The sequence below is a fragment of the Bubalus kerabau genome, chromosome 4 (genome assembly GCF_029407905.1).
Source record: "Bubalus kerabau isolate K-KA32 ecotype Philippines breed swamp buffalo chromosome 4, PCC_UOA_SB_1v2, whole genome shotgun sequence".
In the NCBI taxonomy this organism is placed as follows: domain Eukaryota; kingdom Metazoa; phylum Chordata; class Mammalia; order Artiodactyla; family Bovidae; genus Bubalus; species Bubalus kerabau.
Window position 1 is genome coordinate 17,176,170 of NC_073627.1, and position 24,467 is coordinate 17,200,636.

Consider the following 24,467-nt stretch of genomic DNA (forward strand, 5'->3'; position numbering starts at 1 on the left):
GGATGAATGGAGGTCACAAAAATTTTGCACCACCCACCCCTCCACCAGTGTGTCTATCAACTGGGAAATGGCTCCTGCCCAGATGGCTCCACAGAAGGTGCTCAGGAGTCATGATTCCTGCCTTGGTGAGGAAGCAAAGAATAGGAAGGCAGCACTGGGAGCTGGAGCTGAACCTCTAAGAACTCAGACACGAGACTACCCCCTTCAGCTGCTCTGCGACTCCATCTGGCAGACAAATGGGAAAGGAGACCCCATCCACACCCACCAGGACTCAAACAGCTTGCCAAGCGTGTCAAGGAGGTCCTGGTGTCCATCCCTCACTGCTTCAAAAGGCTACAGTGAGCACAACCCCCATGGGCAGTCACCACAGTCTTCGACCCCTGAGTTCTCTTTAAACTCAGCCTGAAAGCTGGACATGGAGACGAGGCAAAGTCTGTATAAATCTCTGCAGAGGAACTATCTCCTCAAGGTTCACCAAGGTCCATCCCTTGTAGAGTCAGCTGGTTTAGAGTTGGCAGCGCACACAAGCTGCAGAACAGGCTCCGAGGATAGCCGAAGGACACTGTGAAAGAGATGCAGGTACTGTTCCTATACCCTAAGGTACTCTTTGAGTCTCAATATGATGAGGACATTTCTCACCATTTTCCTAACTGGTCAGAACATGTGGGTGTCTTCTCTTAAGTGCTCCCTGGCAATTGCGGCCGCATGCCATTTGTCCCTGCCTGTCGAGTGCCTGGAATGTACTTGTAATAATGTAACTGCTCCTCAAAAGCATCTGGACTGCAGCCACCTGTCACACACGGACACAGGCAGAGTGCCATGCACAGAGCACACAACATCCTTTTTCCCGCCTCTGCTAAGCGCTCTCTCTCCTAACGCCACAGGAACCTTCTCTCTTCCAGCACTGAGCACCTCTGCCAACCTGCACAGAGCAGCAAGAGTTCCTGGGTCCCTGATGAACAGTAGCCATAAGGCAGGAGTTGCCTTGCTCCAAGCCTCAAGAATGGGTTAATGATGTAGAAATGTTTTATTTTTCTACTGAGATTTAGAAGCCACCTAAAAGGCTCTTCAAAGTCCACTCTTCTGCCTTTCTCCTTCCAGAGTACTATTTATAAGAGAAAGCAAAAGTGCTTTTATAGAATGGAGGTAGACTGCTTTATATCAAAAGGGGCTGTCTCTCCTTTCAGGGGTAGGATATGTCTAACATAGTACTTGTTACTACAAAAAGGAAATAATATTACGGCCAGGGGAGATTCTAACAGAAAAGTCTGAGTGGCCTCCAAAGCAAGTGAGCTGTAACTTCAATGTTCTGAAGCTCAGGGCAGAGACAGGCAAGGGCTTATGTTAGTGGAAGAAAAACATTCCTACCTGCACATGTAAAAACTGTTCATTCTAAAAAGTTACCCTCCCATCCTGCACCCCCGGTACAGATGAGGGCTGCCACAATGGCATCTAGAAAGGGGCGAGCACAGCAAGTGGGACACTGAGGACAAGAACTCTGAGACGGGAAGCCTGTGACGGGGGAGGAGGGTCCAGCACTGAGGACCACACTGAGGGGCGCCAGTGCCGCACGGTCTCCTCCATGATGAGACTGAAGCAGCAGCAGAAGCCCCACCCCATGCTCCCCAAGGTCCCCAGACCACTAAAGGACGCTCTCACATTTTCTACAGACAAGCAACAATAATTTATGAGGCTTTACTTATTTATTATAGCTACTTTTAGAGGCACAATGGAAGGGGAGGGTTAAACACATGGGCCTGGATTAAGGGAAGTCTGGATTTAAATACAGGCTCAGCCATTTTTTAGCTGTTACTCAATTCTGTAAGTATCAATTTCCTTATCAGTAAGATGGAAGATTTATTTACTCTCCAAGGACAGTTATGAGGATTAAATGAAACAACAGCAATGCATGTAAAGCTCTTAACATAGTGCTCAAACTACAGCTATTAATACTAAATTTTGAAAAATCAGATACTCTAGTATCACTTACTTGTGGTAATTCTCCTTTTTCTCATCTCTCCAGTTTTTATTTAACTGGTGAATTTTCACAGCTACGTATCTTTGTTCTGTTAGATCAAATGCCTATAAAGAAAAGGAATAAATTATACTGTGGATAATGCTAACAAAAATTACAGGCTACTGACCAGAAGCTTCTGTTTAACAGACCAACATTTTCAAAAGTCCAAAATGCATTATTAAATAACAAGGGCAGTGGAGAGCACACTTCCTTCAGAGTTGTAATCATCTTTCTTGAAACTTGTGATGAGACAATCGAGAAGTCTCCAGACACACTGGCACCAAGGGGTTTAGAAAATAAAACCTAGCATATACAATAAACAGAAAGACAGTCCATGCCTTAACAGTCACTTCTAAACAACTCTCTTTCTGGATATCATCTACCCTATTTGGAACTTTTCTCACCTCTTGGCTCTTGTCCCTTAGCTGGTTCTGGGACTTGACATTCTTCAACAGTAATTCCTGCCACGGTTTTTTTTTTTTCCTTTTTGTAAATATTTTTTAATAGGCTTTATTTTTAGAGCAGTTTTAGGTTCAGAGGTCCTGCCACTTTTGAAATGCTAGGGTCAGAGACTATCTGCTTCCTTAAGAAACAGGACACACCTCTTTGCTAAGTTTGTTTAATTGCACCCCTACATACTGGATAAATAAAAAGTAATTTTGGACCTCAACAATGTCAGAAGCTAGTCACTTATGCAGCACCGTCCAAAAAAAGGGCCATGCTTTCCCCAAAGGCCACCACTGTTGGCCCAAGCTCCAGATCAGCTCAGTGGTGCTAGATTATGGGGTTAAAAAAAGGTAACAGATTTTCAAGGACGCCTGGCGTACATCACAATTTGAAAAAGTAGCATTTTACAACAGATTTCCCCAATACAATTTTTTTAGGAACTTTTTTAGAATGAATTTGGCTTTAATGTCCAAATTAAAAACTTACTGCTTCAGTTCCAATGCTATTACCACCTATCTGCCAGCTTCCACAAACGTATGAATAGATGAAGACAACAGGCAGAGGATATACAGTCCATGAAGAGTGGTGATTACTCTACAGATCTTTTAAAAGACAAGCTACCTCTAGGAAAGCACAGGATACAAGAGAGTCCTGCTTATAAAAGAAACTTCTAATATATACCAAATTTAAACCAGTATTTTTAAAATACAAAAACCATTCAATTCAAACAATATCTTATTTCACAGAAATGGAAACTTTTGAACTCTATTTTTCTTACAGAGTCTAAAGTCCACCTGTATGCATGTATCCATCATGGTTTTATAGGAGGGAACCATTTCAAGCCATTAAAAGCCAGATTAAACATCACCTAATTTGTAAGAGCACCAATGAACTACAAGTGTCATTTTTTCCTATTATCAAAACCTATTTCTAAGTTCAAGACACTGTGATTCACCAATGGTCTAAGAAGGGCTATACGGAAGACAGCAAAAGAATACATTAATGTACATATTGTTGTAAGAAGCATTTAGACTTCAGAAGTGTTAAAATGTTTGAAGAATAGGAAAAAATATGAAGAAATCACTAACAAGTGAAGCACCAAGAACCAATTTTGATGATTTTAAAAAAGAAATAGTCCCACTTCTGGGTATACAGCCAGAAGAACTGAAAGCAAGATCTCAAAGAGGTATTTGCACATGCGTACTCAAAGCAGCACTATTCACAATAGATAAGAGAAGGAAGCAACACAAATGTCAACTGACAGATGATGAACGGATAAAGAAAATGAAGTATATATATACAATCTCAGGGTTATCCAAGTTTAAAAAGAAGAAAATCTTGTCACATGCTCCAACATGGATAAACTTTGAGAACATTATGGTAAATGAAATAAGCCAGTCACAAAAAGACAAACACTGTGATTCCTCACGTGAGCTATCAAAAAATAATCAAATTAATAAAAATATAAAGTAGAATTGTGGTTACTGGCAGCTGGAGAAAGAAGGAAAAGGACAGCTGCTGATTAGTGAGTAGAGCTCCTGTTCTGCAAGATGAAAAAGTTCTGAAGATCTGTTTCAGAACAACATGAATATATGTAACACTACTGAACTGAGAAGACTCTTGAGAGCCCCATGGACAGCAAGGAATCCAAACTAGTCAATCCTAAAGGAAATCAACCCTGAATATTCACTGGAAGGACTGATGCTGAAGCTCTAATACTTTGGCCACCTGATGCAAAGAGCTGACTCATTGGAAAAGGCCCTGATGCTGGAAAAGACTGAAGGCAGGAGGAGAAGAGGACAACGAAGGATGAGATGGTTGGATGGCATCATCAACTCAATGGACATGAGTTTGAATAAATTCCCAGAGATAGTGAAGGAAAACGAAGCCTGGCATGCTGCAATCCATGGGGTCACAAAGAGCTGGACATGACTGCACGACTGAACGGCAACAACTGAACACTTAAAAAAGGTTAAGTTAGTCATTTTTATGCTATGTGTTTTTAATCACAATTTTTAAAATTACCCCAAATAAATAATAAACTAAGTATATGACCCAAGAATGACAACTAAACAGAAGGAAGATTTGAAAGCAAAAGTCAATGAAAACAAAACAAATAAAATAGTAGATCTGATCAACAAAAATAAAAAGTTAATCTCCAGAGGAAAAAAGAAACACTAACTAACCTCTGGCCTATTAGTCAAAAGATACAAAAATAAACATTTCATAAGGGAAATAACTTATAAAGTATGGAAATCATGATGAAATAGGATGATTTTCCAGGAAAAATGAATTATCAAAACTAACTTAAGAAAGGGAAGAAAGTCTGAATAGGTCAATATGTGTAAAAGAAACTGAAAAGGCTATTTTCCTCTAAAATGACAACCACCCAGCTGATTTTATGATTTAGCACTAACAACTTCCACGTAGCCAACATGTAATGCAAAACATTCCAGAACATGGGAAAAAAGAAGTTTCACAACTCCTGGAATAACTATGACATCAAAGCTAGACAGTGCTGCCTGCACATAAGAAAACACTGTAAGCCAATACCACTTATGATCATAGATTAAAAATATGAGCAAAATACTAGAAAATTAAACCCAGCAGTACACTAGAAATATTATCATAATTCTGGAAATGGGAAGTGATGACACTTTCACGACACTGTATATGTAATGCCACTGTATACTTAAAAATGGTTAAAATGGTAGGTATCATGTATACATCACACAATAAAAAAATTAACATTAAAAAAGAGAAAAAAGAAAAACTAATGTTTTTATCTGAAATAAGTATTTCACTCAAAAGATTTTCTATATAAAAATTCATATGGGCATAACATAAATCATTAACAGTAGGGGCTACAACTTAGAAAAGAGGGAATTACTAGGGTCATACAGTAAAGACAAATTAATAAACTAATTGGGCATTTAAATGCCAGGTGCCAGAAACAGAGAAATTTAAGGAGGTTGTGGTTGCTGAGTGTGTTATATATCTAAAGGTGTATTTAAAACAGGCAGAATTTCTCATTCATGGAAAATCACCTGGGGGCCACAGTAGCCTGGACTTTGCTGGGCCAACTGAAGCACTCTAAGCCAGGACAATCCTTCAGCAAAACCAGTGTTACTAAACACTCTGACGTGGAAGACGCCAACACTTTAAAAGCAAAAACCAGGTTTTCAAAGAATTAATTTTTTAGTACATCTATTTTAAACATTATATATATATATATTTTATTAGAATAAAAGTAGCACTCATCTCTAACAAATACAGATGAGGCCGAAAGTAGAAAACCAGAGTAAAAATCACCACTATTCCATTACCCAGAAATGGCGCTATTTTCTGTTTTGTTTTTTTTTTTAATCTGTAATTACTCTTCAAACTTGATAAACAGGGTAAAATATTGACTCCTGCTTAGTCACAAGTTTACTAGAAGCAGTTCTCCCAAAGATAGTCGTTGTTTAGACTCTAAGTTGTGGCTGACTCTTTTGTGACCACATGGACCATAGCCCACCTGTCCATGGGATCTCCCAAGCAAGAATACTGGAGTGGGTTGCCATCTCCTTCTCCAAGGGATCATTTTGATACACAGGTTCTTAAGAGTTTGGAATTTTTGCCAGTAGATATCAGTCACAATTCTATCACTATTTTAAATGTTTTCTAAGTTTGTAATAACCAATAACTTAACTCTCAGTCTCTATACCCAGTTCCTCATACTTACCTTGTAAACTTCACTGAAACCTCCTCTACCCAAAAGATGTAACAACAAATATCTGTCATTTAGCGTTGGATGATCTTTAAATCTGTGGAAACAGAATACAAAACAACAACATTTTGAGGTCAAGTACTACACAATTTTCCCTGTTTGTGAAATTTCCAGAATGTCTGACAATTACAGATGCTGCCAACAGTTTGGCAATCACCGCGATATAGCTAATTCTGAGCATAGGAAAAACTCTATGGTTCCAAGAGAAGGCGTAACTATGATGAACAACATTAGCTGTGGAGTCGTGAGACCCAGGTGCCAGCTGCAGCACAGCCACAATTAGACTAGTGGCCCTTGTGGACTTTCCCCTCTTTCTGCCCTGCCATAAAGGAGGGGGGCGCAGGGCTGTACACTGGGCCAGGGATTTCCAAACTGCTACCGGGGTCCTGCAAACCCCTCAAGAACCACACGTCCCCTCCATTCAAAAACACAATAAAATCCCAAGATAGTTTCCGTGGCCTTAAAATCAGGTCTCATTATAAAGTGAGTCACATGCTCTACGTGCATTCATTTTTTCTCTTTACGTCTTCATGATGTAACTGTTTTCCCCATATAGGATTCCATCTTGTATCATTTTCTAGCAATAAGATAAAGAAATGACAGATTCTGGCAAAAATAACTTTTAGGTGTTTCTACCTAGTTCCTTCTCAGCCCTACTAATAATCCTCAAAGTATTTTGATTTTGAGACAGTGGCACACCTGTGGAGAGAGGTGACATCACCGCATAGGGTTTCACTGTGGAGTCAGAGCCACATCTCAACTCTTTGTTTGGCCACACTAGTCGCTAGACAAGTTAACTTAATTTCTCTAAGCCACTTTCCAGATCTACGTATTGAAGATGACCCACTGCAATGGGCTACTGTGACAACTGAACGACAGAACGCAGGGGCCCTCGGCACTCTGCCTGACACAGGGTGCACAGCAACGGTAGCTGCTGTTGCTGCCACTTATAGAAAGCCAAGTCCATGGCTCACTCTGGCCAAACAAAAATATACAAGCTGTAGCTATGCCAAAACCTCCATGTTTCAGAATTAGGAAAATGTGGGGGGAATAAAAGGATTATCGTTAGAAGCCACTTGCCATTTACAATCTACTTTTCACAGTTTTAATTCCTTAAATGACTTACAAAGATGAGCATTTATCTACAATTAATGTACTGAACTTGAGTCTTTCTTAAAAATCTCAACACTTTAAAGACCTATAAAGGTCATTCAGAAACTCAGTGTCATTTTCAATCCAACAGTCTTTCCACACCACCCCACTGTCACCCTAATGCTTCCACTTCACTAAGGCTAGGAGGGTAAATCTGAGTACACAGTGCACCTAAACCATTTGCGACTGCAAAGTTACATTGCTTTAATGAGCTCTATGTGCGTAAAAGTGCTGTATGCATAAACATATACTTAATATATAAACCTAATATATTTATATGTATTTAAACCAATGCAAATCATAATTTTGTTCATAAAACATATTATTACACCTACAACAGAGTGAAATACACCATGGAATGGTTTACCAACTTTACAATAAGCAAAAATATCATTCTGGACAATTCATGTCAGAAAGTATTCAGCAATCTCCAACCCAACATACCCCCAAGTTGCTTACTGTGAATTATCTTCATTATGTATCCTTTTTAGTTCCCTGATATGTAGATTTCTAACCCTTTCTAGCCTTTCCAGCTCTGCCTGGATCTCTGCTTCCTCCTAAAGTGAAAAGGAAAGAAACAGCTTAGAACACGGGAAACTTTACCTTTTTAGACTCTCATTTCAAAAACAAAAGCAGACATCCCTCTTATGAAAGGCTGAGATGTTTTCCACTGAAAAAGATTTTTGTTAAGCACTGGAATTTTAATCTTAAATATGATCCCACAGCAAAATAATAAATAAAACTCAAACCATACAGAGAAGAACAGCAGGAAAAGTGAAAAGCTTCCACCCTCTCCATGGCCACTCCCCAGATACAATCACTAAGTTCCTTGTGTAAGTTTCCAGAAATGTTGTGTATGTATACATACAGGCATGCAATCTTTTTTTCTTAAAAAAAAAAAAAAAACACACAAATCAGGTTTTTAAATCAGGTTTTTAAAATCAGCTTCTCTAACTGGTTCTGTTCTATAACTGCGATTCTACTTAGTGCTTTTAAATTCCACTGATTTAACAAGATCTGAGAAGGGCAGGGACAGACGATAAGCACACCCTAAGAGCAATCTATTAAATACTTATTGATCAACTTCCTGATAAGCAGCACCCATCAAAAAGCACACACTACTGAATTTAAGAGACGAGTGATCTACATCAAAGATACCTCTGTGAACACTGTCAACAACAAATTCTATGTGGGTGCCTTTGTGTTAAAATATGGCTGGTGCACCACCTTCTTTTCTTAGCCAGTTTAGGTAACAGATAAGAGCTGCTATGTATTTACAACATCACAATATCTTCAATTTCAGAACCATCTGCTCTTACTTTATATTTATTTTTTACTAAAAAGATAATCACTTGTGGGGCCCTATGAGGTATACAGAATGAAATATCGGTATATCATTGGTGGAAAAGGCACTCTCACTGGGGGCTTGGAGCTGACTTGCAAGTTGAAAGACATGAACTCCAACATTAGAATACAGGTGTGACCCAAAGTAACTATTAATGATTTCCACAGGTATGTGAAGCTATTATTGCCCAAATGACCAAACAACTTAAACACCAAATGTAAACTAAAAATTCCATTTCTTCAGGCACATTTTCTCATTATACTTACCTTTTTAAGATGACCTAATCTGAGTTTGAAGATTTCTTCTTGTTCATGGTATTCTGCTAATGTTAACCTGGAAAATAATGACAGAAATTTCACTAAATTATTTGAAATCATAATGTGACTATTTAAAGAGACATGCCAAAGAATACTATATAGTATATTCACTTTAACTTAGTTAAAATGACCAAAAGATAGATTATCTTGCAGTTCTTTGACAAGAGAAAACTGTGATTTATCAGAGGTGATGTAAACAAAGGACTTCAAAGCTGGAAGTCTATTAAAAAAAAGTGAGAAAAATAAATGACCTCTATTTTTACATTACTTATGAGATGAGTTTGGTCATATACCTTATTCAGATGAAAATTCATTGGAAGAGGTAGCCAAATTATATGTCTAAAAGTTTTTTAAGGGGGAAATTAATAAGCCAACATATTTAGTTATTTTTGATAACTCTTAGACTTTGATACAAGGAGAAGAACCTAGAGGACAGAGTCCAGGATCTGGAGTCTGAGGACTAGGGTTCACAATTCTGACCATGTGACCTTGGGCAAGAAACTTTAACCTCAATTTCCTAAAAACACAGCAAGCAATGATACCTATCTAAAAAAGCTGTTGTGACTATTACAATGAGAATATGAAAGGAATCTATACTTTGTGAAATCCTACTCAACACAGTTCTCAAAGGGCTGACTTTATGGGTGATCATTTCATGTTCTACCTACCCTGATCGCATCCTCATATCTCAAGATACCAGTAAAAAAGGGAGAAATGAAAAAAATCATAGCTTAGAATTCTCTCTACCTAAAACACATTAAGTACCAGGAAAGGATAATAAAACCCATTCCAACACAAGAGGAATATTTTTGGCTTCTGGCCAAGGGAATGAGCCATGGATACTTAATTATTAAAGACTAGACCAAAGGCCTTCCAGCTTGGATTTTACTCAGGACTCCAGATGGCAACTGCTTACTTACACTCTACTAGCTTAGACCGAATTCTAATTATTATTCTATGGCAAAAAAACCCACACAATAACCTGTGCCCACTTTGCTACTTCTAAGCCAATGGTTTTATTCATTGGCATGAAATAATTTTCAAATAATACTGGAAGAAGAGTTCCTTCACAAAATAAATGTAGGAGTTATGAAAGAAGACAATAATCAGAGTAATATATACAACTTTTGCCTAAAGAATTCTTCAAAACTGGGTTCCTACTTGAACATTTTTTTAAAATATTTTTATTTATTTATTTGGCTGCTCCGGGTCTTAGTTGCAGCATTTGGGATCTTTAGTTGTGGCATGAGAACTCTTAGCATGTGGGATCTAGTTCCCTGATCAGGGATCAAACCCAGGTCCCCTGCATTGGGAGCAGCCTTAGTCACTGGTTCAGCAGGAAAGTCTCCCACTTGAACTTTTTGGAAGGGGATATTGCTTAGAATCTAGTGAAGACGTTTTCCAAACTTAATCACTGTGCATACCTTTATCACAATACTTAAAGTAACTATTAGTTTATTCATCTGTTCATTTTCCCTAAATAAACTGTGAGTCCTAAGGCTGGGCTGTCTCCTTCAGCTTTGCACCCTGGTGTCCAGAACAGGGCCGAACCTATAGTAAGCATTTAACATAGACTTACTAAATGTATGTCAAGGAAAAGGCTCCCCAAGACATCAGGTATGTATTGGGTGAGGACTGGTGTTAAGCCAGCTTTCTCACTGGAATGAAGAAAGATACATTTCTGGCATGTCATGAACTTTTAACAATGGTAATAAGTATTTTTATACTTGAAATGGATTATGGGTTAATATGTTTTTGTGAACTAACATGAAAACCCTAAAGGCAAAAGACATATTAGTCAATAAATTACATGATATCATTAGCTCTCATTTGTAGCTACAATTAAACCCCACAATGACAGCTTTAAGAAATTTCTTTTTCCCTTGAAAAACCAATAAGGCCACTAGGGAAATACTGATTATAATACCAATGAATGTTTCTATGAAAAATATGTTTTATATTTCAAACATTCAAACATCTAATTCAGAAACTGACTTTATGGCTACCATCAATTCTATAGAGATTTTCTACACATTTATAGATCTCTTCTTCCCTTTTAATTGGAAAGCCTCTTAAAGATAGTGGTGATGAGCATGAATAAGAAATTTTTAAAATAGGTAAGTAATTTGCTGGTTTTATTTCCCATGCTAATTCTAACTGTTCAGCAGTCCTGCCTACTTGGCAAACTACAACCTGTGGGCCATTCGCCTAGTAATCTGTTCTGGAAACAGCCACATCCATTCACTTACGTGCTGCCTATGACTGTTTTCAAGCTATAACAGTAGAGTTGAATAGTGGCAACAGAGACTCTCTAGTGTGCAAAGCCTGAAGTGTTTACTATCTGACCCAATGGAGAAAAAGTTTGCCACTGCCTGTCCTAGCGGAAGATTCTCTTAGTGGTCAAGAATTCAAAAGTCAATTAGGGAAATCTGATATGGGGAGGGACTGAAGAAAGAAGGCATCTGTACTCTGAATATTCTACTGCTCCTATTCATGGTAACTAAGGAATACTTGTTGACTAGCAGTGAAAAAGATGACTACACTGCAACTGAAGACACTGGCGTTTCCTTAGGTTCTCAGAATAGAAAAAAAAAAATAAACAAACAACAACTGGGAATGTCAAGACTTGGCTTACTGGGAAAATGTTCTTTTCCTAAAATAATACCTATTTTTTCTTAGGTTCTATCTAAATTTGTGAGTGGTAACTAGTGTTCTTCAGACTACTAAATAGCATTCACTTGTGCGTTCTTCAGTCTGAAATAGAGCCAGATAATCCCCTTAAGGTGACACCAACATACCACAGCCTGGAAGCACCCACAAGCAGTTACATCATTTGAATACCTAATGACATCACATTTGTTTTAAGAGTGGCCAAAAAGCATGACATCAAGTTAAATGACATTTTTTTTCTCTCCTTTGAAACTTCTTATGTAAGATTAGGACTAAGAAAATGAGTTAATTGTGTACAACCTTTATATGAGTTGAGCAAATCTATTAATGTAACTAAAAAGAAAGGTTAAGCTCTAGAAATCTCCACGATTTATCACTTCTTCCAGTGGCACTCGACAGGAGGTTTGTATCTCAGGGGAAAATACAGTATCTTAGTTCGCGTTAATAAAGAACATACGTTTCATTCTCAGCTCCGTTGGTCTTGCTTTTCCGCTGTTTCTGCTCATTGGTTGCTGGAGGGGCCTGTCCCATGGCAGGAGGTTTCCGCTTCGCTAACATTTTTCGTTGTCTTTCTATCTCTTCCCTCTGTGAATTTATCCTTTCCTGTTGCCTAGAGATACAAAAGATGTTGCACAGAGGAAGGTCAAAACTGTTTGAACATGGCTAAGGAATAAACATAAATATTTTTGTCACCTGCATATTCGATAGACTTCAGAAAAATAAACCTAAGTAGATATTTGATTTTAACTTCAGGTTTGAAGAACCAACTATCTGGTGATAGAGCTGTTTTTGGTAATGAATCTGTACTTTTAATATACTAATTACAATAATTCTCAGAGCAGAAAAGTGGGCAGAAGAAACAATATCAAATTTCTATTGTGACCTAATTTTCCAACTCAAAAGGAAAAACTTTGATTGCTTTTTTTTCTTGACTACTTTTCTTTTTCCTTATTGCTTTTTAAGAGTTTAGAAAACAACTGCTGGTAATGAACCCACTAAATAACTGTTTATGTAAAAAAAAAAAAAAAAAAAAGGGTTCCAAGTGCCTTTTTATTTTTTAATTGGATTATAGTTTCTTCAAAATCTATCTAAAAAGATACCAAATTTGAGGAATGATAAACAAAGGAAAAAATGTTTTCCTTCTGAATCTATCATTTATTCTAATCAAGTGAGCCATTACCACTCCCAAGTCATTTCCAAACACTAATATGGTAGAAACCCAAACTAAGTTTTTTAAGAACAAGGATGAGCATTTAGAGAAAGCAAAAAGAAGCCTTTCAACAAGTAAAAACTCCTCAGGAAATAGTACACAAAATGAATGAATAAAAGACATATGAAAGACTCAGGATATTTAACACCATTTCTATTACAGTATTTCCTGCTGCTGCTGCGTCACTTCAGTCGTGTCCAACTCTTTGCGACCCCATAGACGGCAGCCCACCAGGCTCCCCCGTCCCTGGGAATCTCCAGGCAAGAACACTGGAGTGAGTTGCCATTTCCTTCTCCAATGCATGAAAGTGAAAAGTGAAAGTGAAGTCGCTCAGTCATATCCGACTCTTCGAGACCCCATGGACTGCAGCCTACCAGGCTCCTCCATCCATGGGATTTTCCAGGCAAGAGTACTGGAGTGGGGTGCCATTGCCTTCTCCAGAGTATTTCCTAATAATGTCTAATTTTTTTTAAATAAACTAGCTTATAAACTAAAAGTCAATACAAATATCAATGTAAGTATTCCACTTGCTCTCATGAATCCTGCTACCTGACAGATACTAAGGTTTATAGACCAGGTATATAAAAGCATACCAAGATTTGAGATTAACCACTTAAGAGACTAAAATCTTTAAATCACTCATCATAGTTGACAGTCAGATGCTGGCTCCTGTCCTCTTCTCTTTCTACCATGCTTTTAGCCCCCCATCTCCCTTTCTTGATCCAAATTTCACTTTTGCAGAATGACAGAATCTAATTTTTTAAACCTATATTCTCAAATGACGTCTACTTGACCCTCTTCTCTGAACGCTAGTTGTCAGTTTCTACACTATTTCCAGATTCAGGATACCTTTCTTAAAAGAATGGCAACCAGAAAAACAAGACTATACCCCAGAGCAGACCCCCATACAACTTAAGCTGCCACATCTAAAAGGGCAACACTGTAAGTAACCAAGGTTAACCTCATCACAGTACTGCAAAGAAATACCAGTTCTTTTGATAATACCATTTTCTTGGCTTCAAAATAAGCTGACTTACAGATTAGATGTCAATTTATTTACTTTTTTTTTATTTTAGTTGGAGGCTAATTACTTTATAATATTGTAGTGTTCTTTGCCATACATTGATATGAATCAGCCATGGATTTACATGTGTTCCCCATCCTGAACCCCCCTCCCACCTCCCTCCCCATCCCATCCCTGAGTCATCCCAGTGCTCCAGCCCTGAGCACCCTGTCTCATGCATCGAACCTGGACTGGCGATCTGTTTCACATATGATAATATACATGTTTCAGTGCTATTCTCTCAGATCATCCCACCCTCGCCTTCTCCCACCGAGTCCAAAAGACTGTTCTATACATCTGTGTCTCTTTTGCTGTCTCACATATAGGGTTATCATTATCATCTTTCTAAATTCCATATATATGAGTTAGTATACTGCATTGGTGTTTTTCTTTCTGGCTTCCTTCACTCTGTATAATAGGGTCCAGTTTCATGCACCTCATTAGAACTGATTCAAATGTATTCTTTTTAATGGCTGAGTAATATTCCATTGTGTATATGTACCACAGCTTTCTTATCCATTCGTCTGCTGCTGAACATCTAATGGGACAGTAGAAATTTTAATTCAAGCATTGTCTGCTTGTCTAAAAAAAATCTTTTAACTATTAGAGATATACCTTTCCCTCCAAAAATGTATGTTTATGAATAATTCATGGCTTGAAAGCTTTCTGGATTAGACACAGAATCCTTAGGTAAAAATCACAATCTTCCTTCTCACTCAATGAATGTCCTTGAGGAAAACATGTATCTTCTCTGAATATGAGTTTCCCAGTCAAAAAAATTGGTAAAATATCTTTAAGCTCATTTGCACCCCTTCAGGAGCCATGAGTTCAAAGCACTCTGAACTCTCTGAAGGTAGCCATACAATATATAGTTTAATTATAATCCATAGTGTACCAGAGGAGTACCACAACATTTTATCTACTGGAGACTAACTGCTTTGGAAGGTTATTTTAACAGTTACCCTTATTAAATATAAATAAAACTTATTTGCTATTGTTTTCAGGGAGAATCTGCACATCTGATTTCCAAATTCACAAAGAAAGGAGCCCCATCGCCATTTATATACAAATCATAAACAAAAGGTACTCTGGTGCCAAAACACCATGAGACTATCTTCAACTGTACATTCTGAGAATAAGAGAGCTTGATTGCCCATGAAAATTGATATACCAAAGATCAACTGTTGTATGTAGTATGCATTCCTACATTAATTCTTGATGTTGAAACTGTTCAGTCATTTATACTTATAAAAGTCATCTAAAGTAGTCTATTAGTGACATTTCATTTAGGTTTATTTTGGGAATATAAAGTCTGATTATGTCAAACTGTAACTTCTCTTAGAACAAGAACTGTGTCTTATTAACCCTTATATCTCCAACACATATGACAGTGGTTTTTTTAATTGAAGGATAATTGCTGCACAGAATTTTGTTTTTGGTCAAACCTCAACATGAAATCAGCCATAGGTACATATATCCCCTCCATTTTGAGCCTCTCCCCCATCTCCTGCCCCATCCCACTCCTCTGGATTGATACAGAGCCCCTGTAGTTGCCTGAGCCATGCAGCAAATTCCCATTGGCTATCTATTTTACATATGGTGATGTAAGTTTCCATGTTACTCTTCCCATATATCTCACCCTCTCCTCCCCTCTCCCCATGTCTGTAAGTCTATTCTCCATGTCTGTTTCTCCATTGCTTCCCTGAACATAAATTCTTCAGTACGATTTTTCTATATTCCGTATATATGTGTTAGAATATGATATTTATCTTTCTCTGACTTACTTCACTCTGATAATAGGTTCTAGGTTCATCCACCTTATCAGAACTGACTCAAAGGTGTTCCTTTTTATGGGTGAGTAATATTTCATTGTGTATATGTACCACAACTTCTTTACCCATTCTTCTATTGATGGACTTCTAAGTTGCTTCCATATTCTAGCTATTGTAAACAGTGCTGCAGTGAACAATGGGATACATGTGTCTTTTTCAATTTTGGTCTCCTCAGGGTATATGCCTAGGAGTGGGATTGCTGGGTCATATGGTGGTTTTATTCCAAGTTTATTAAGGAATCTCCATACCGTCTTCCATAGTGGCTGTATTAATTTATATCCCTACTAACAGTGCAAGAATGTTCCCTTTTCTCCATACCCTCTCCAGCATTTATTGTTTGGTTACTTTTTGATGATGGCCGTTCTGACTGGTGTGAGGTGATATCTCATTGTAGTTTTGATTTGCATTTCTCAAATGAGTGATGTTGAGAATCCTTTCATGTGTTTGTTCAGTTCAGTTCAGTTCAGTCGCTCAGTTGTGTCCGACTCTTTGCGACCCCAAGAACTGCAGCACACCAGGCCTCCCTGTCCATCACCATCTCCCGGAGTTCACTCAGACTCATGTCCATCGAGTCGGTGATGCCATCCAGCCGTCTCATCCTCTATCGTCCCCTTCTCCTCCTGCCCCCAGTCTCTCCCAGCATCAGAGTCTTTTCCAATGAGTCAACTCTTCGCATGAGGTGGCCAAAGTATTGGAGTTTCAGCTTTAGCATCATTCCTTCCAAAGAAATCCCAGGGCTGATCTCCTTCAGAATGGACTGGTTGGATCTCCTTGCAGTCCAAGGGACTCTCAAGAGTCTTCTCCAACACCACAGTTCAAAAGCATCAATTCTTTGGCGCTCGGCTTTCTTCACCATCCAACTCTCACATCCATACATGACCACTGGAAAAACCACAGCCTTGGCTAGACGGACCTTTGTTGGCAAAGCAAGGTCTCTGCTTTTCAATATGCTATCTGTGTTTGTTAGTCATCTGTATATATTCTTTGGAGAAAAGTCTGTTTAGGTGTTTCTTCTGCTTTTTGATTGGGTTGTTTGTTTTTCTGGCTTTGAGTTGTATGAGCTGCTTATATATTTTGGAAATTAATCCTTTGTCAGTTGTTTCATTTGCTATTATTTTCTCCCATTCTGAGGGTTGTCTTTTTACCTAGCTTATAGTTTTCTTTGCTGTGCAAAAGCTTTTAAGTTTAATCAGGTCCACTTGTTTACTTTTGTTTTTATTTCCATTACTCTAGGAGTTGGGTCATAGAGGATCTTGCTTTGATTTATGTCATCGAATGTTCTGCCTTTGTTTTCCTCTAAGAGTTTTATAGTTTCTGGTCTTACATTTAGGTCTTTGATCCATTTTGAGTTTATCTTTGTGTATGATGTTAGGAAGTATTCTAATTTCATTCATTTACATGTAGCTGTCCAGTTTTCCCAGCACCATTTATTGAAGAGGCTGTCTTTGCCCCATTGTATATTCTTGCCTCCTTTGTCAAAAATAAGGTACCCATAGGTGCATGGGTTTATTTCTGGGGTTTCTATCTTGCTCCATTAGTCTGTATTTCTGTTTTTGTGCCAGTACCATACTGTCTTAATGACTATAGCTTTGTAGTATACTCTGAAGTCAGGAAGGTTGATTCCTCCAGCTCCATTTTTCTTTCTCAAGACTGCTTTGGCTATTTGGGCTCTTCTGTGCTTCCACATGAATTGTGAAATTTTTTGTTCCAGTTCTGTGAAAAATGCCATTGGTAATTTGATAGGGATCACATAGAATCTGTAGATTGCATTTGGTAGTATAGTAATTTTCACAATGTTGATAATTGCTACCCCAGATCATGGAATATCTCTCCATCTGTTTATGTTGTCTTTGATTTCATTAGTGTCATATAATTTTCTGTGTACAGTTCTTTTGTCTCCTTAGGTAAGTTTATTCCTAGATATTTAATTCTTTTTGTTGCAGTGGTGAAGGGATTGATTCCTTAATTTCTCTTTCTGATTTTTCATTGTTAGTATATAGAAATACATGTGATTTCTGTGTATTGATTTTGTATCCTGCAACTTTGCTAAATTCACTGATTAGCTCTAGTAATTTTCTGATACTATCTTTAGGGTTTCCTACATACAGTATCATGTCATCTACAAACAATGAGAGCTTTACTTCTTCTTTTCCAATCTGGATTCCTTTTATTTCTTTTTCTTCTCTGACTGCTGTATCTAGGACTTCCAGAACTATGTGAATAATAATGGTGAAAATGGGTACCCCTGTCTTGTTCCTGATCTTAGGGGGAATGCTTTCAGTTTTTCACCATTGAGAATAACGTTTGCTCTATGTTTATCATATATGGCCTTTACTACTTTGAGGTAGGTTCCTTCTATGCCCATTCTTTGAAAAGCTTTGATCATTAATGGGTGCTGAATTTTGTCAAAGGCTTTTTCTGCATCTATTGAGATGATCATATGGTTTTTATCTTTCAATTTGTTAATATGGTGTATCACACTGATTGACTTGCATATATTGAAGAATCCTTGCATCCCTGGAATAAAGCCAACTTGGTCCTGGTGTATGAGCTGTGTGATGTGCTGAATTCTGTTTGCTAGAATTTTGTTGAGGACTTTTACATCTATGTTCATCAATGATATTGGCTTATAGTTTTCTTTTTTGTGTGTTGTCTTTGTCTGGTTTTGGTATCAGGGTGATGGTAGCCTTGTAGAATGAGTTTGGAAGTGTTCCTTCCTCTGTAATTTTTTGAAAGAGTTTTAGAAGGATAGGCATTAGCTATTCTCTAAATGTTTGATATAATTCTCCTGTGAAGCCATCTGGTCCTGGGCTTTTGTGTTTGGGGAAATTTTTGATCCCAGCTTCAATTTCAGTGCTTGTAATTGGGTTGTTCATAATTTCTATTTCTTCCCGGTTCAGTCTTGGAAGATTGAACTTTTCTAAGAATCTGTCCATTTCTTCCAGGTTATCCATTTTATTTCCATATAGTTGTTCAAATAGTCTCTTATAATCCTTTGTATTTCTGCATTGTCTGTTGTAACTTCTTTTTCATTTCTAATTTTGTTGATTTGATTCTTCTCTCTTTTTGTCTTGATGAGTCTGGCTAAAGGCTTGTCAATTTTATCCTCTCAAAGAACCAGCTTTTAGTTTTATTCATCTTTACTATTGTTTCTTTCATTTCTTTTTCATTTATTTCTGCTTGGATCTTTATGATTTCTTTTCTTCTACTAATTATGTTTTTGTTGTTGTTCTTTTTCCAGTTATTTTAGGTGTAAAGTTAGGTTGTCTATTCAATGTTTTTCTTGTTTCTTGAAGTAGGATTGTGTTGCTATAAACTTCCCTCTTAGAACTGCTTTTCCTGCATCCCGTAGGTTTTGAGTTGTTGTATTTTTATTGTCATTTGTTTCTAGATTTTTTTTATTTCCCTTTTGACTTCTTCAGTAACCTGTTGGCTATTTAGAAACGTGCTGTTTAATCTCCATGTATTTCTGCTTCTTAAAGCGTTTTTCTTGTAACTGATATCTAATCTCATAGCGCTGTGGTTGGAGAAGATACTTGATAGGATTTCAATTTTCTTACATTTACTGAGATTTGATTTGTGACCCAAGATGTGGTCTATCCTGGAGAATGTTTCATGTGTACTTGAAAAGGTTTATTCTTCTGCATTTGGATGGAATGTCCTGAAGATATCAATGAGATCCATCTCATCTAATGTATCATTTAAGACTTGTGTTTCCTTATTAATTTTCTGTTTTGATGACCTGTCCATTGGTGTGAGTGGGTTGTTAAAGTTTCCTACTATTATTGTGTTACTGTCAATTTCTCCTTTTATGTCTGTTAGTGTTTGTCTTATGTATTGAGGTGCTCCTATGTTGGGTGCATAGATATTTACAATTGTTATGTCTTCCTCTTGGATTGATCCCTTGATCATGATGTAGTGTCCTTCCTTATCTCTTGTAATCTTCTTTATTTTAAGGTCTATTTTGTCTGATATGAGGATTGCTACTCCAGCTTTCTTTTGCTTCCCATTTGCATGGAATATATTTTTCCATCCTCTCAGTCTCTCTGTGTCTTTTAGACACATATACAGGGTTTCTTGTAGACAGCATATATATATAGGTCTTGTTTTTGTATCCATAAAGCCAGTCTGTATCTTTTGGTTGGAGCATTTAATCCATTTACATTTAAAGTAATTATTGATATATATGTTCCTATTGCCATTTTCTTAATTATTTGGCATTGATTTTCTCAATCTTTTTTCTTTTCTTGTATTTCTTGACTATATAAGTCCCTTTAACATTTGTTGAAAAGCTGGTTTGGTGGTACTGAATTTTCTTAACTTTTGCTTGTCTGAAATGCTTTTTATTTCTCCATCAATTTTGAATGAGGTCCTTGCCAGGTGCAGTAAGCTTGGTTGTAGATTTTTCCCTTTTAGTACTTTAAATATATCCTGCCATCCCCTTCTGGCCTGCAGAGTTTCTGCTGAAAGATAAGCTGTTAAGCATACGGGGTCTCCCTTGTTTTTAACTTGTTGCTTCTCTGTTGCTGCTTTTAATACTGTGTTTACTCTTGTTACTTATTAGTATGTGTCTTGGCATGTTTCTCCTTGGGTTTATCCTGTGTGGGACTCTTTGTGTCTCTTGGACTTGAGTGACTATTTCCTTTTCCATGTTGGGGAAATTTTCAACTATAATCTCTTGAAAAATTTTCTCATACCTTTTCTTTTTTCCTTCTTCTGGGACCCCCATAACTCGAATGTTGGTGGTTTGATATTGTCCCAGAGGGCTCTGAGACTATCCTCAGTTCTTTTCATTCTTTTTACTTTATTCTGCTCTTCAGAAGCTATTTCCACCATTTTGTCTTCCAGCTCACTGATTTTTCCTCTGCTTCAGATATTCTGCTATTGATTCCATCTAGAGTATTTTTAATTTAAGTAATTGTGTTGTCTTTTTATGTTTATTCTTTAATTCTTCTAGGTCTTTTTTAATTGATTCTTACATTTTCTCCATTTTCTTTTCAAGGTTTTTGAACATCTTTACTATCATTATTTGAATTCTTTTTCAAGTAGTTTGCCTATTTCCTCTTCATTTATTTGGACTTCTGTGTTTCTAGTTTGTTCCTTCATTTGTGTAGTATTTCTCTGCCTTTTCATCATTTTTTTTAACTTATTGTGTTTGAGGTCTCCTTTTCCCCAGGTTTCAAGGTTGACTTCTTTCTTCCTTTTGGGTTCTGCCCTCTTAAGGTTGGTCCAGTGGTTTGTGTAAGCTTCTTATAGGGTGAGATTTATGCTAAGTTTTTGTTTGTTTGTTTGTTTTTCCTCTGACTGGCAAGGCTGAGGGAAGTGGTAATCCTGTCTACTGATGATCTGGTTTGTATTCAGGTCTTATATTCAAGTGGTTTCCTTTGTGTGAGTTCTCACTATCTGATACTCCCTAGGGTTAGTTCTCAGGTAGTCTAGGGTCTTGGAGTCAGTGCTCCCACTCCAAAGGCTCAGGGCTTGATCTCTGGTCAGGAATGAAGATTCCACGAGTAGTTTATTATGGTATTGCTACTGCTGCTAAGTCGCTTCAGTTGTGTCCGACTCTGTGCGACCCCAGAGATGGCAGCCCACCAGGCTCCCCCATCCCTGGGATTCTCCAGGCAAGAACACTAGAGTGGGCTGCCATTTCCTTCTCCAATTGGCATTAAGTGAGATTAAAACAAATATCTAAAACGAGAAACCAAAGATGAACCCCAGACAAATGACATTTACAAAATCAGGCAAATAATTAAAATAATGGAATATACATATACACCCACGAGCAAGTCAAAACAGTCCAACAAAAATACAGTATATTGACCTGGCAAACAAACAAAGGAAATAAAAAATTATATTTACCAGTTAAGAACAAAACTAACTAAAGCACAAACTGGAAAACAAAACTAAAGCAAGGTGCCAAGTGGGGAATAAAGCTATGAAAACAAAACAAACAAATATGTTGAGAGGAAAGGGAAGAAAGCAAAGAAAGAATAGATATGCAAAGTTAAACAGAGGTAGATAAAGATTTATATACATTAAAGATTAACTGCAAGGGGAAAAGAACAGTTGGAAAGGCAAACAAAGGAATAAATGTAGAAAAAATATAACAGTTTTTAAAAATTAAAATTATAAAAAAGAGAAAAGAAAAATACAAAAAAATAAAACAGGAAGAAGAAATTAGAAAAAGGAAAACTCCACAGAACTGCAAAAGCCCAATGTAGAGGCAGAGGTTTATAATAACAATAAAAAATGTGACTGAGGAAACTCTAAAGCTTAATTAGATTTCCTAGTGCCAATAAAATCAACAACTACAACAGAGTGGGGTAAAAAAAGAAACAAAAAGAAAAAAAAATCCAAAAGAATCTACAGAACAAGTCAAAAGATAAGAATAAGAAATATTTTTCTTGAGTCACTGCTGTCAGGATCCTTTCCTCGCTGGGAGTCACAGTCCACCTCACCTCCCTAGGATGCCCTCCAACAATGTACTGATCTCTAGACCTGTTGTGGGGGCAGCTCAGATTCTAATCTGGTCCTACTCCTGGGGTGTTTTTGTCTCCAATGTCCATGGCATTCAGAGCTAGTGTGTTTTCTTTTGTGGGAGCTCTCAATGACCTTTCATATATTCCATAGACAGAGTCTGCCTAGTTGATCGTGTGGATTTAATCTGCAGTTTGTACAGCTGGTAAGAAGGTTTTGGGGCTTCTTCCTTAGCCACACTGCCCTGGGTTTCAATGGTGGTTTTATTTCCACTTCTGCATGTGGGTCATCCACTGGGGTTTGCCCCTGAGGCTGCCCTGGAGGACTTGGATTTGCCTCTGTAAAGGCCAGGTGTGGAGGTGGTGCAGCTGCTTGGGTCACAGGGGTTCTGGCAGCACCAGGTACTCAGGGGAGTTGGAGGCTAGAGCAGCAGGAAATATAGTGCTCTAGAAGGGTATGGCAACCAGTATTGGCCAATATGCTCCAGTATTCTTGCCTGAAGAACCCCACCATCCTGACACAGAAGCCTGGCAGGCCACAGTCTACAGGGTCGCAAAGCGTTGGACATGACCAAAGTGACCCTGCACACATAGATGCAAGATTTTTTTTGCCTATGGCAGCTCTGCCCCAGTGAGAGTTAAGTGAAGGTGGCACAGCTGCTTGGCTTGCACCTAGCGGTACAAAGTGTGCAGAGACATGGACTGCCTCCACCCCAGGAGTTATGGCCCTATCAGAGTCCTTTTTTTGAGCCTCTTATGGCTGGTGATCAGAAGGTCTCTTTGACCAGTCTTTCTCCATAGCTCCACCAGTTCAGGCACTAAGAGGGCTCCCTTGCCTGGGGTCCTTCTCTGTTGTTCAGCGTGTCACGCACAGAGAGGGGCCGCCTGGCTGGGGTCCTACTCTAGATCAGTGTGTCAGTCACTTAAAGGGGCACCCTGAGTGGGGTCCAGGTCTGTAGTTCAGTGCGTCAGGGTTTGACCAGCCAGCCTCTCTATTGTTCAGCTGCTGATGCTGGCGTGTAGAGAGAGAGGCTATGGCGATGGTTCCATCCACTACACGTGACTCGGCAGCATCACCTTGCTTCCATGGCTGCATGGCTTTCCTCCATGGACATTTCCCACCACAATCTCCTCCCCCATAACCCCTCAAATCTGTCTCTCCACATACAACAGCAGCCCTTGCCCTAGGATTGCTCCACAACCCCTAAACTCCAGCTCCCAGCTGCTGCGCCTTCCAGGGGACCCACGTCCCTGTCCGGGATATGTATGACTGTGGCAAAGACTGTCTGATTCTCATTCCATTTATGCTGTCACAGATCAGCTCACTCTCAGCCATAAATGTTTCTCCTCTGACTCAGACAATTGCCCCAATGCGGGGATCAGACTCCTGCTTCAGTTCCCCCACCAGCCGGGGGCAGGTCCTATTAACACTTGTTTTTCCCCCTAGTTCCTTGGTCCTACCAAGTTTTGCATGGTTCTATATATTCTTTTCCTCTGGTCAGGTAGTCCTGTCCGCTCTCAGCTGGTGTTCTGCATGCACTTCTGTGTCTGAAGGTGTATTCCTGATGTATCCGTGGAGACAGATGTACTCCACGTCCACCTACTCCTCTGCCATCTTCTCTCCACAGTGCCTTTTATAGACCTGACTGTTAAATGTTACTCCCATTTCATCAATTTTAGGGAATGCTCACCCTTTACCACCCACAGAAAGAATATTTGTACTATCTTGTACAAAAGTATTGATGACCAGATAAATTTATGTCACTCAAATCTAAGTAATTCTAAAAAGTCATTATTGAGATTTTCCTGGTAATCTAGTGGCTAAGGCTCCGAGCTCCCAATACAGGGGGCCTGGGTTCAATCCCTGGTCAGGGAAATACAATAGATTCCACATGCCACAATGAAGACCCAGCGCAGCCAAATAAATAAACAGCAAGCCATTATTTGTCAGTTATAATAACAAGACAGTCTTAGGTACCATTATCAGTTGAACTGTTCCACCCAAAAAGATGTGTTAAAGTGCTAATCCCCAGTACCTCAGATTATAACCTTTGGAAATAGGGTCACTGAAGATTTAATTAGTTAAAATAAGGTCATACTGGAGTAGGGTGGGCCCTTAACCCAATTTGACTGGTGTCCTCCTGAGAAAAGAAGACATGCAGGGGAACA

The 24,467-nt window shown here is 38.4% G+C and overlaps 1 protein-coding gene across 9 annotated transcripts in view; it reads right to left on the bottom strand.

The window, feature by feature from the left end:
• The window catches only part of TLK2 (tousled like kinase 2), a 123,132-nt gene that overhangs the window by 16,913 nt on the left and 81,752 nt on the right, over window positions 1–24,467 (bottom strand). For all 9 annotated transcript variants that reach the window (XM_055575590.1, XM_055575588.1, XM_055575586.1 and 6 more), the window contains 5 exons: window positions 12,175–12,327; window positions 8,997–9,063; window positions 7,845–7,942; window positions 6,189–6,270; window positions 1,991–2,082 (listed from right to left, as the gene is read on the bottom strand). In XM_055575590.1, coding sequence (XP_055431565.1) covers window positions 1,991–2,082; window positions 6,189–6,270; window positions 7,845–7,942; window positions 8,997–9,063; window positions 12,175–12,327 — 492 coding nt within the window. The remainder of the gene's footprint in view (window positions 1–1,990; window positions 2,083–6,188; window positions 6,271–7,844; window positions 7,943–8,996; window positions 9,064–12,174; window positions 12,328–24,467) is intronic.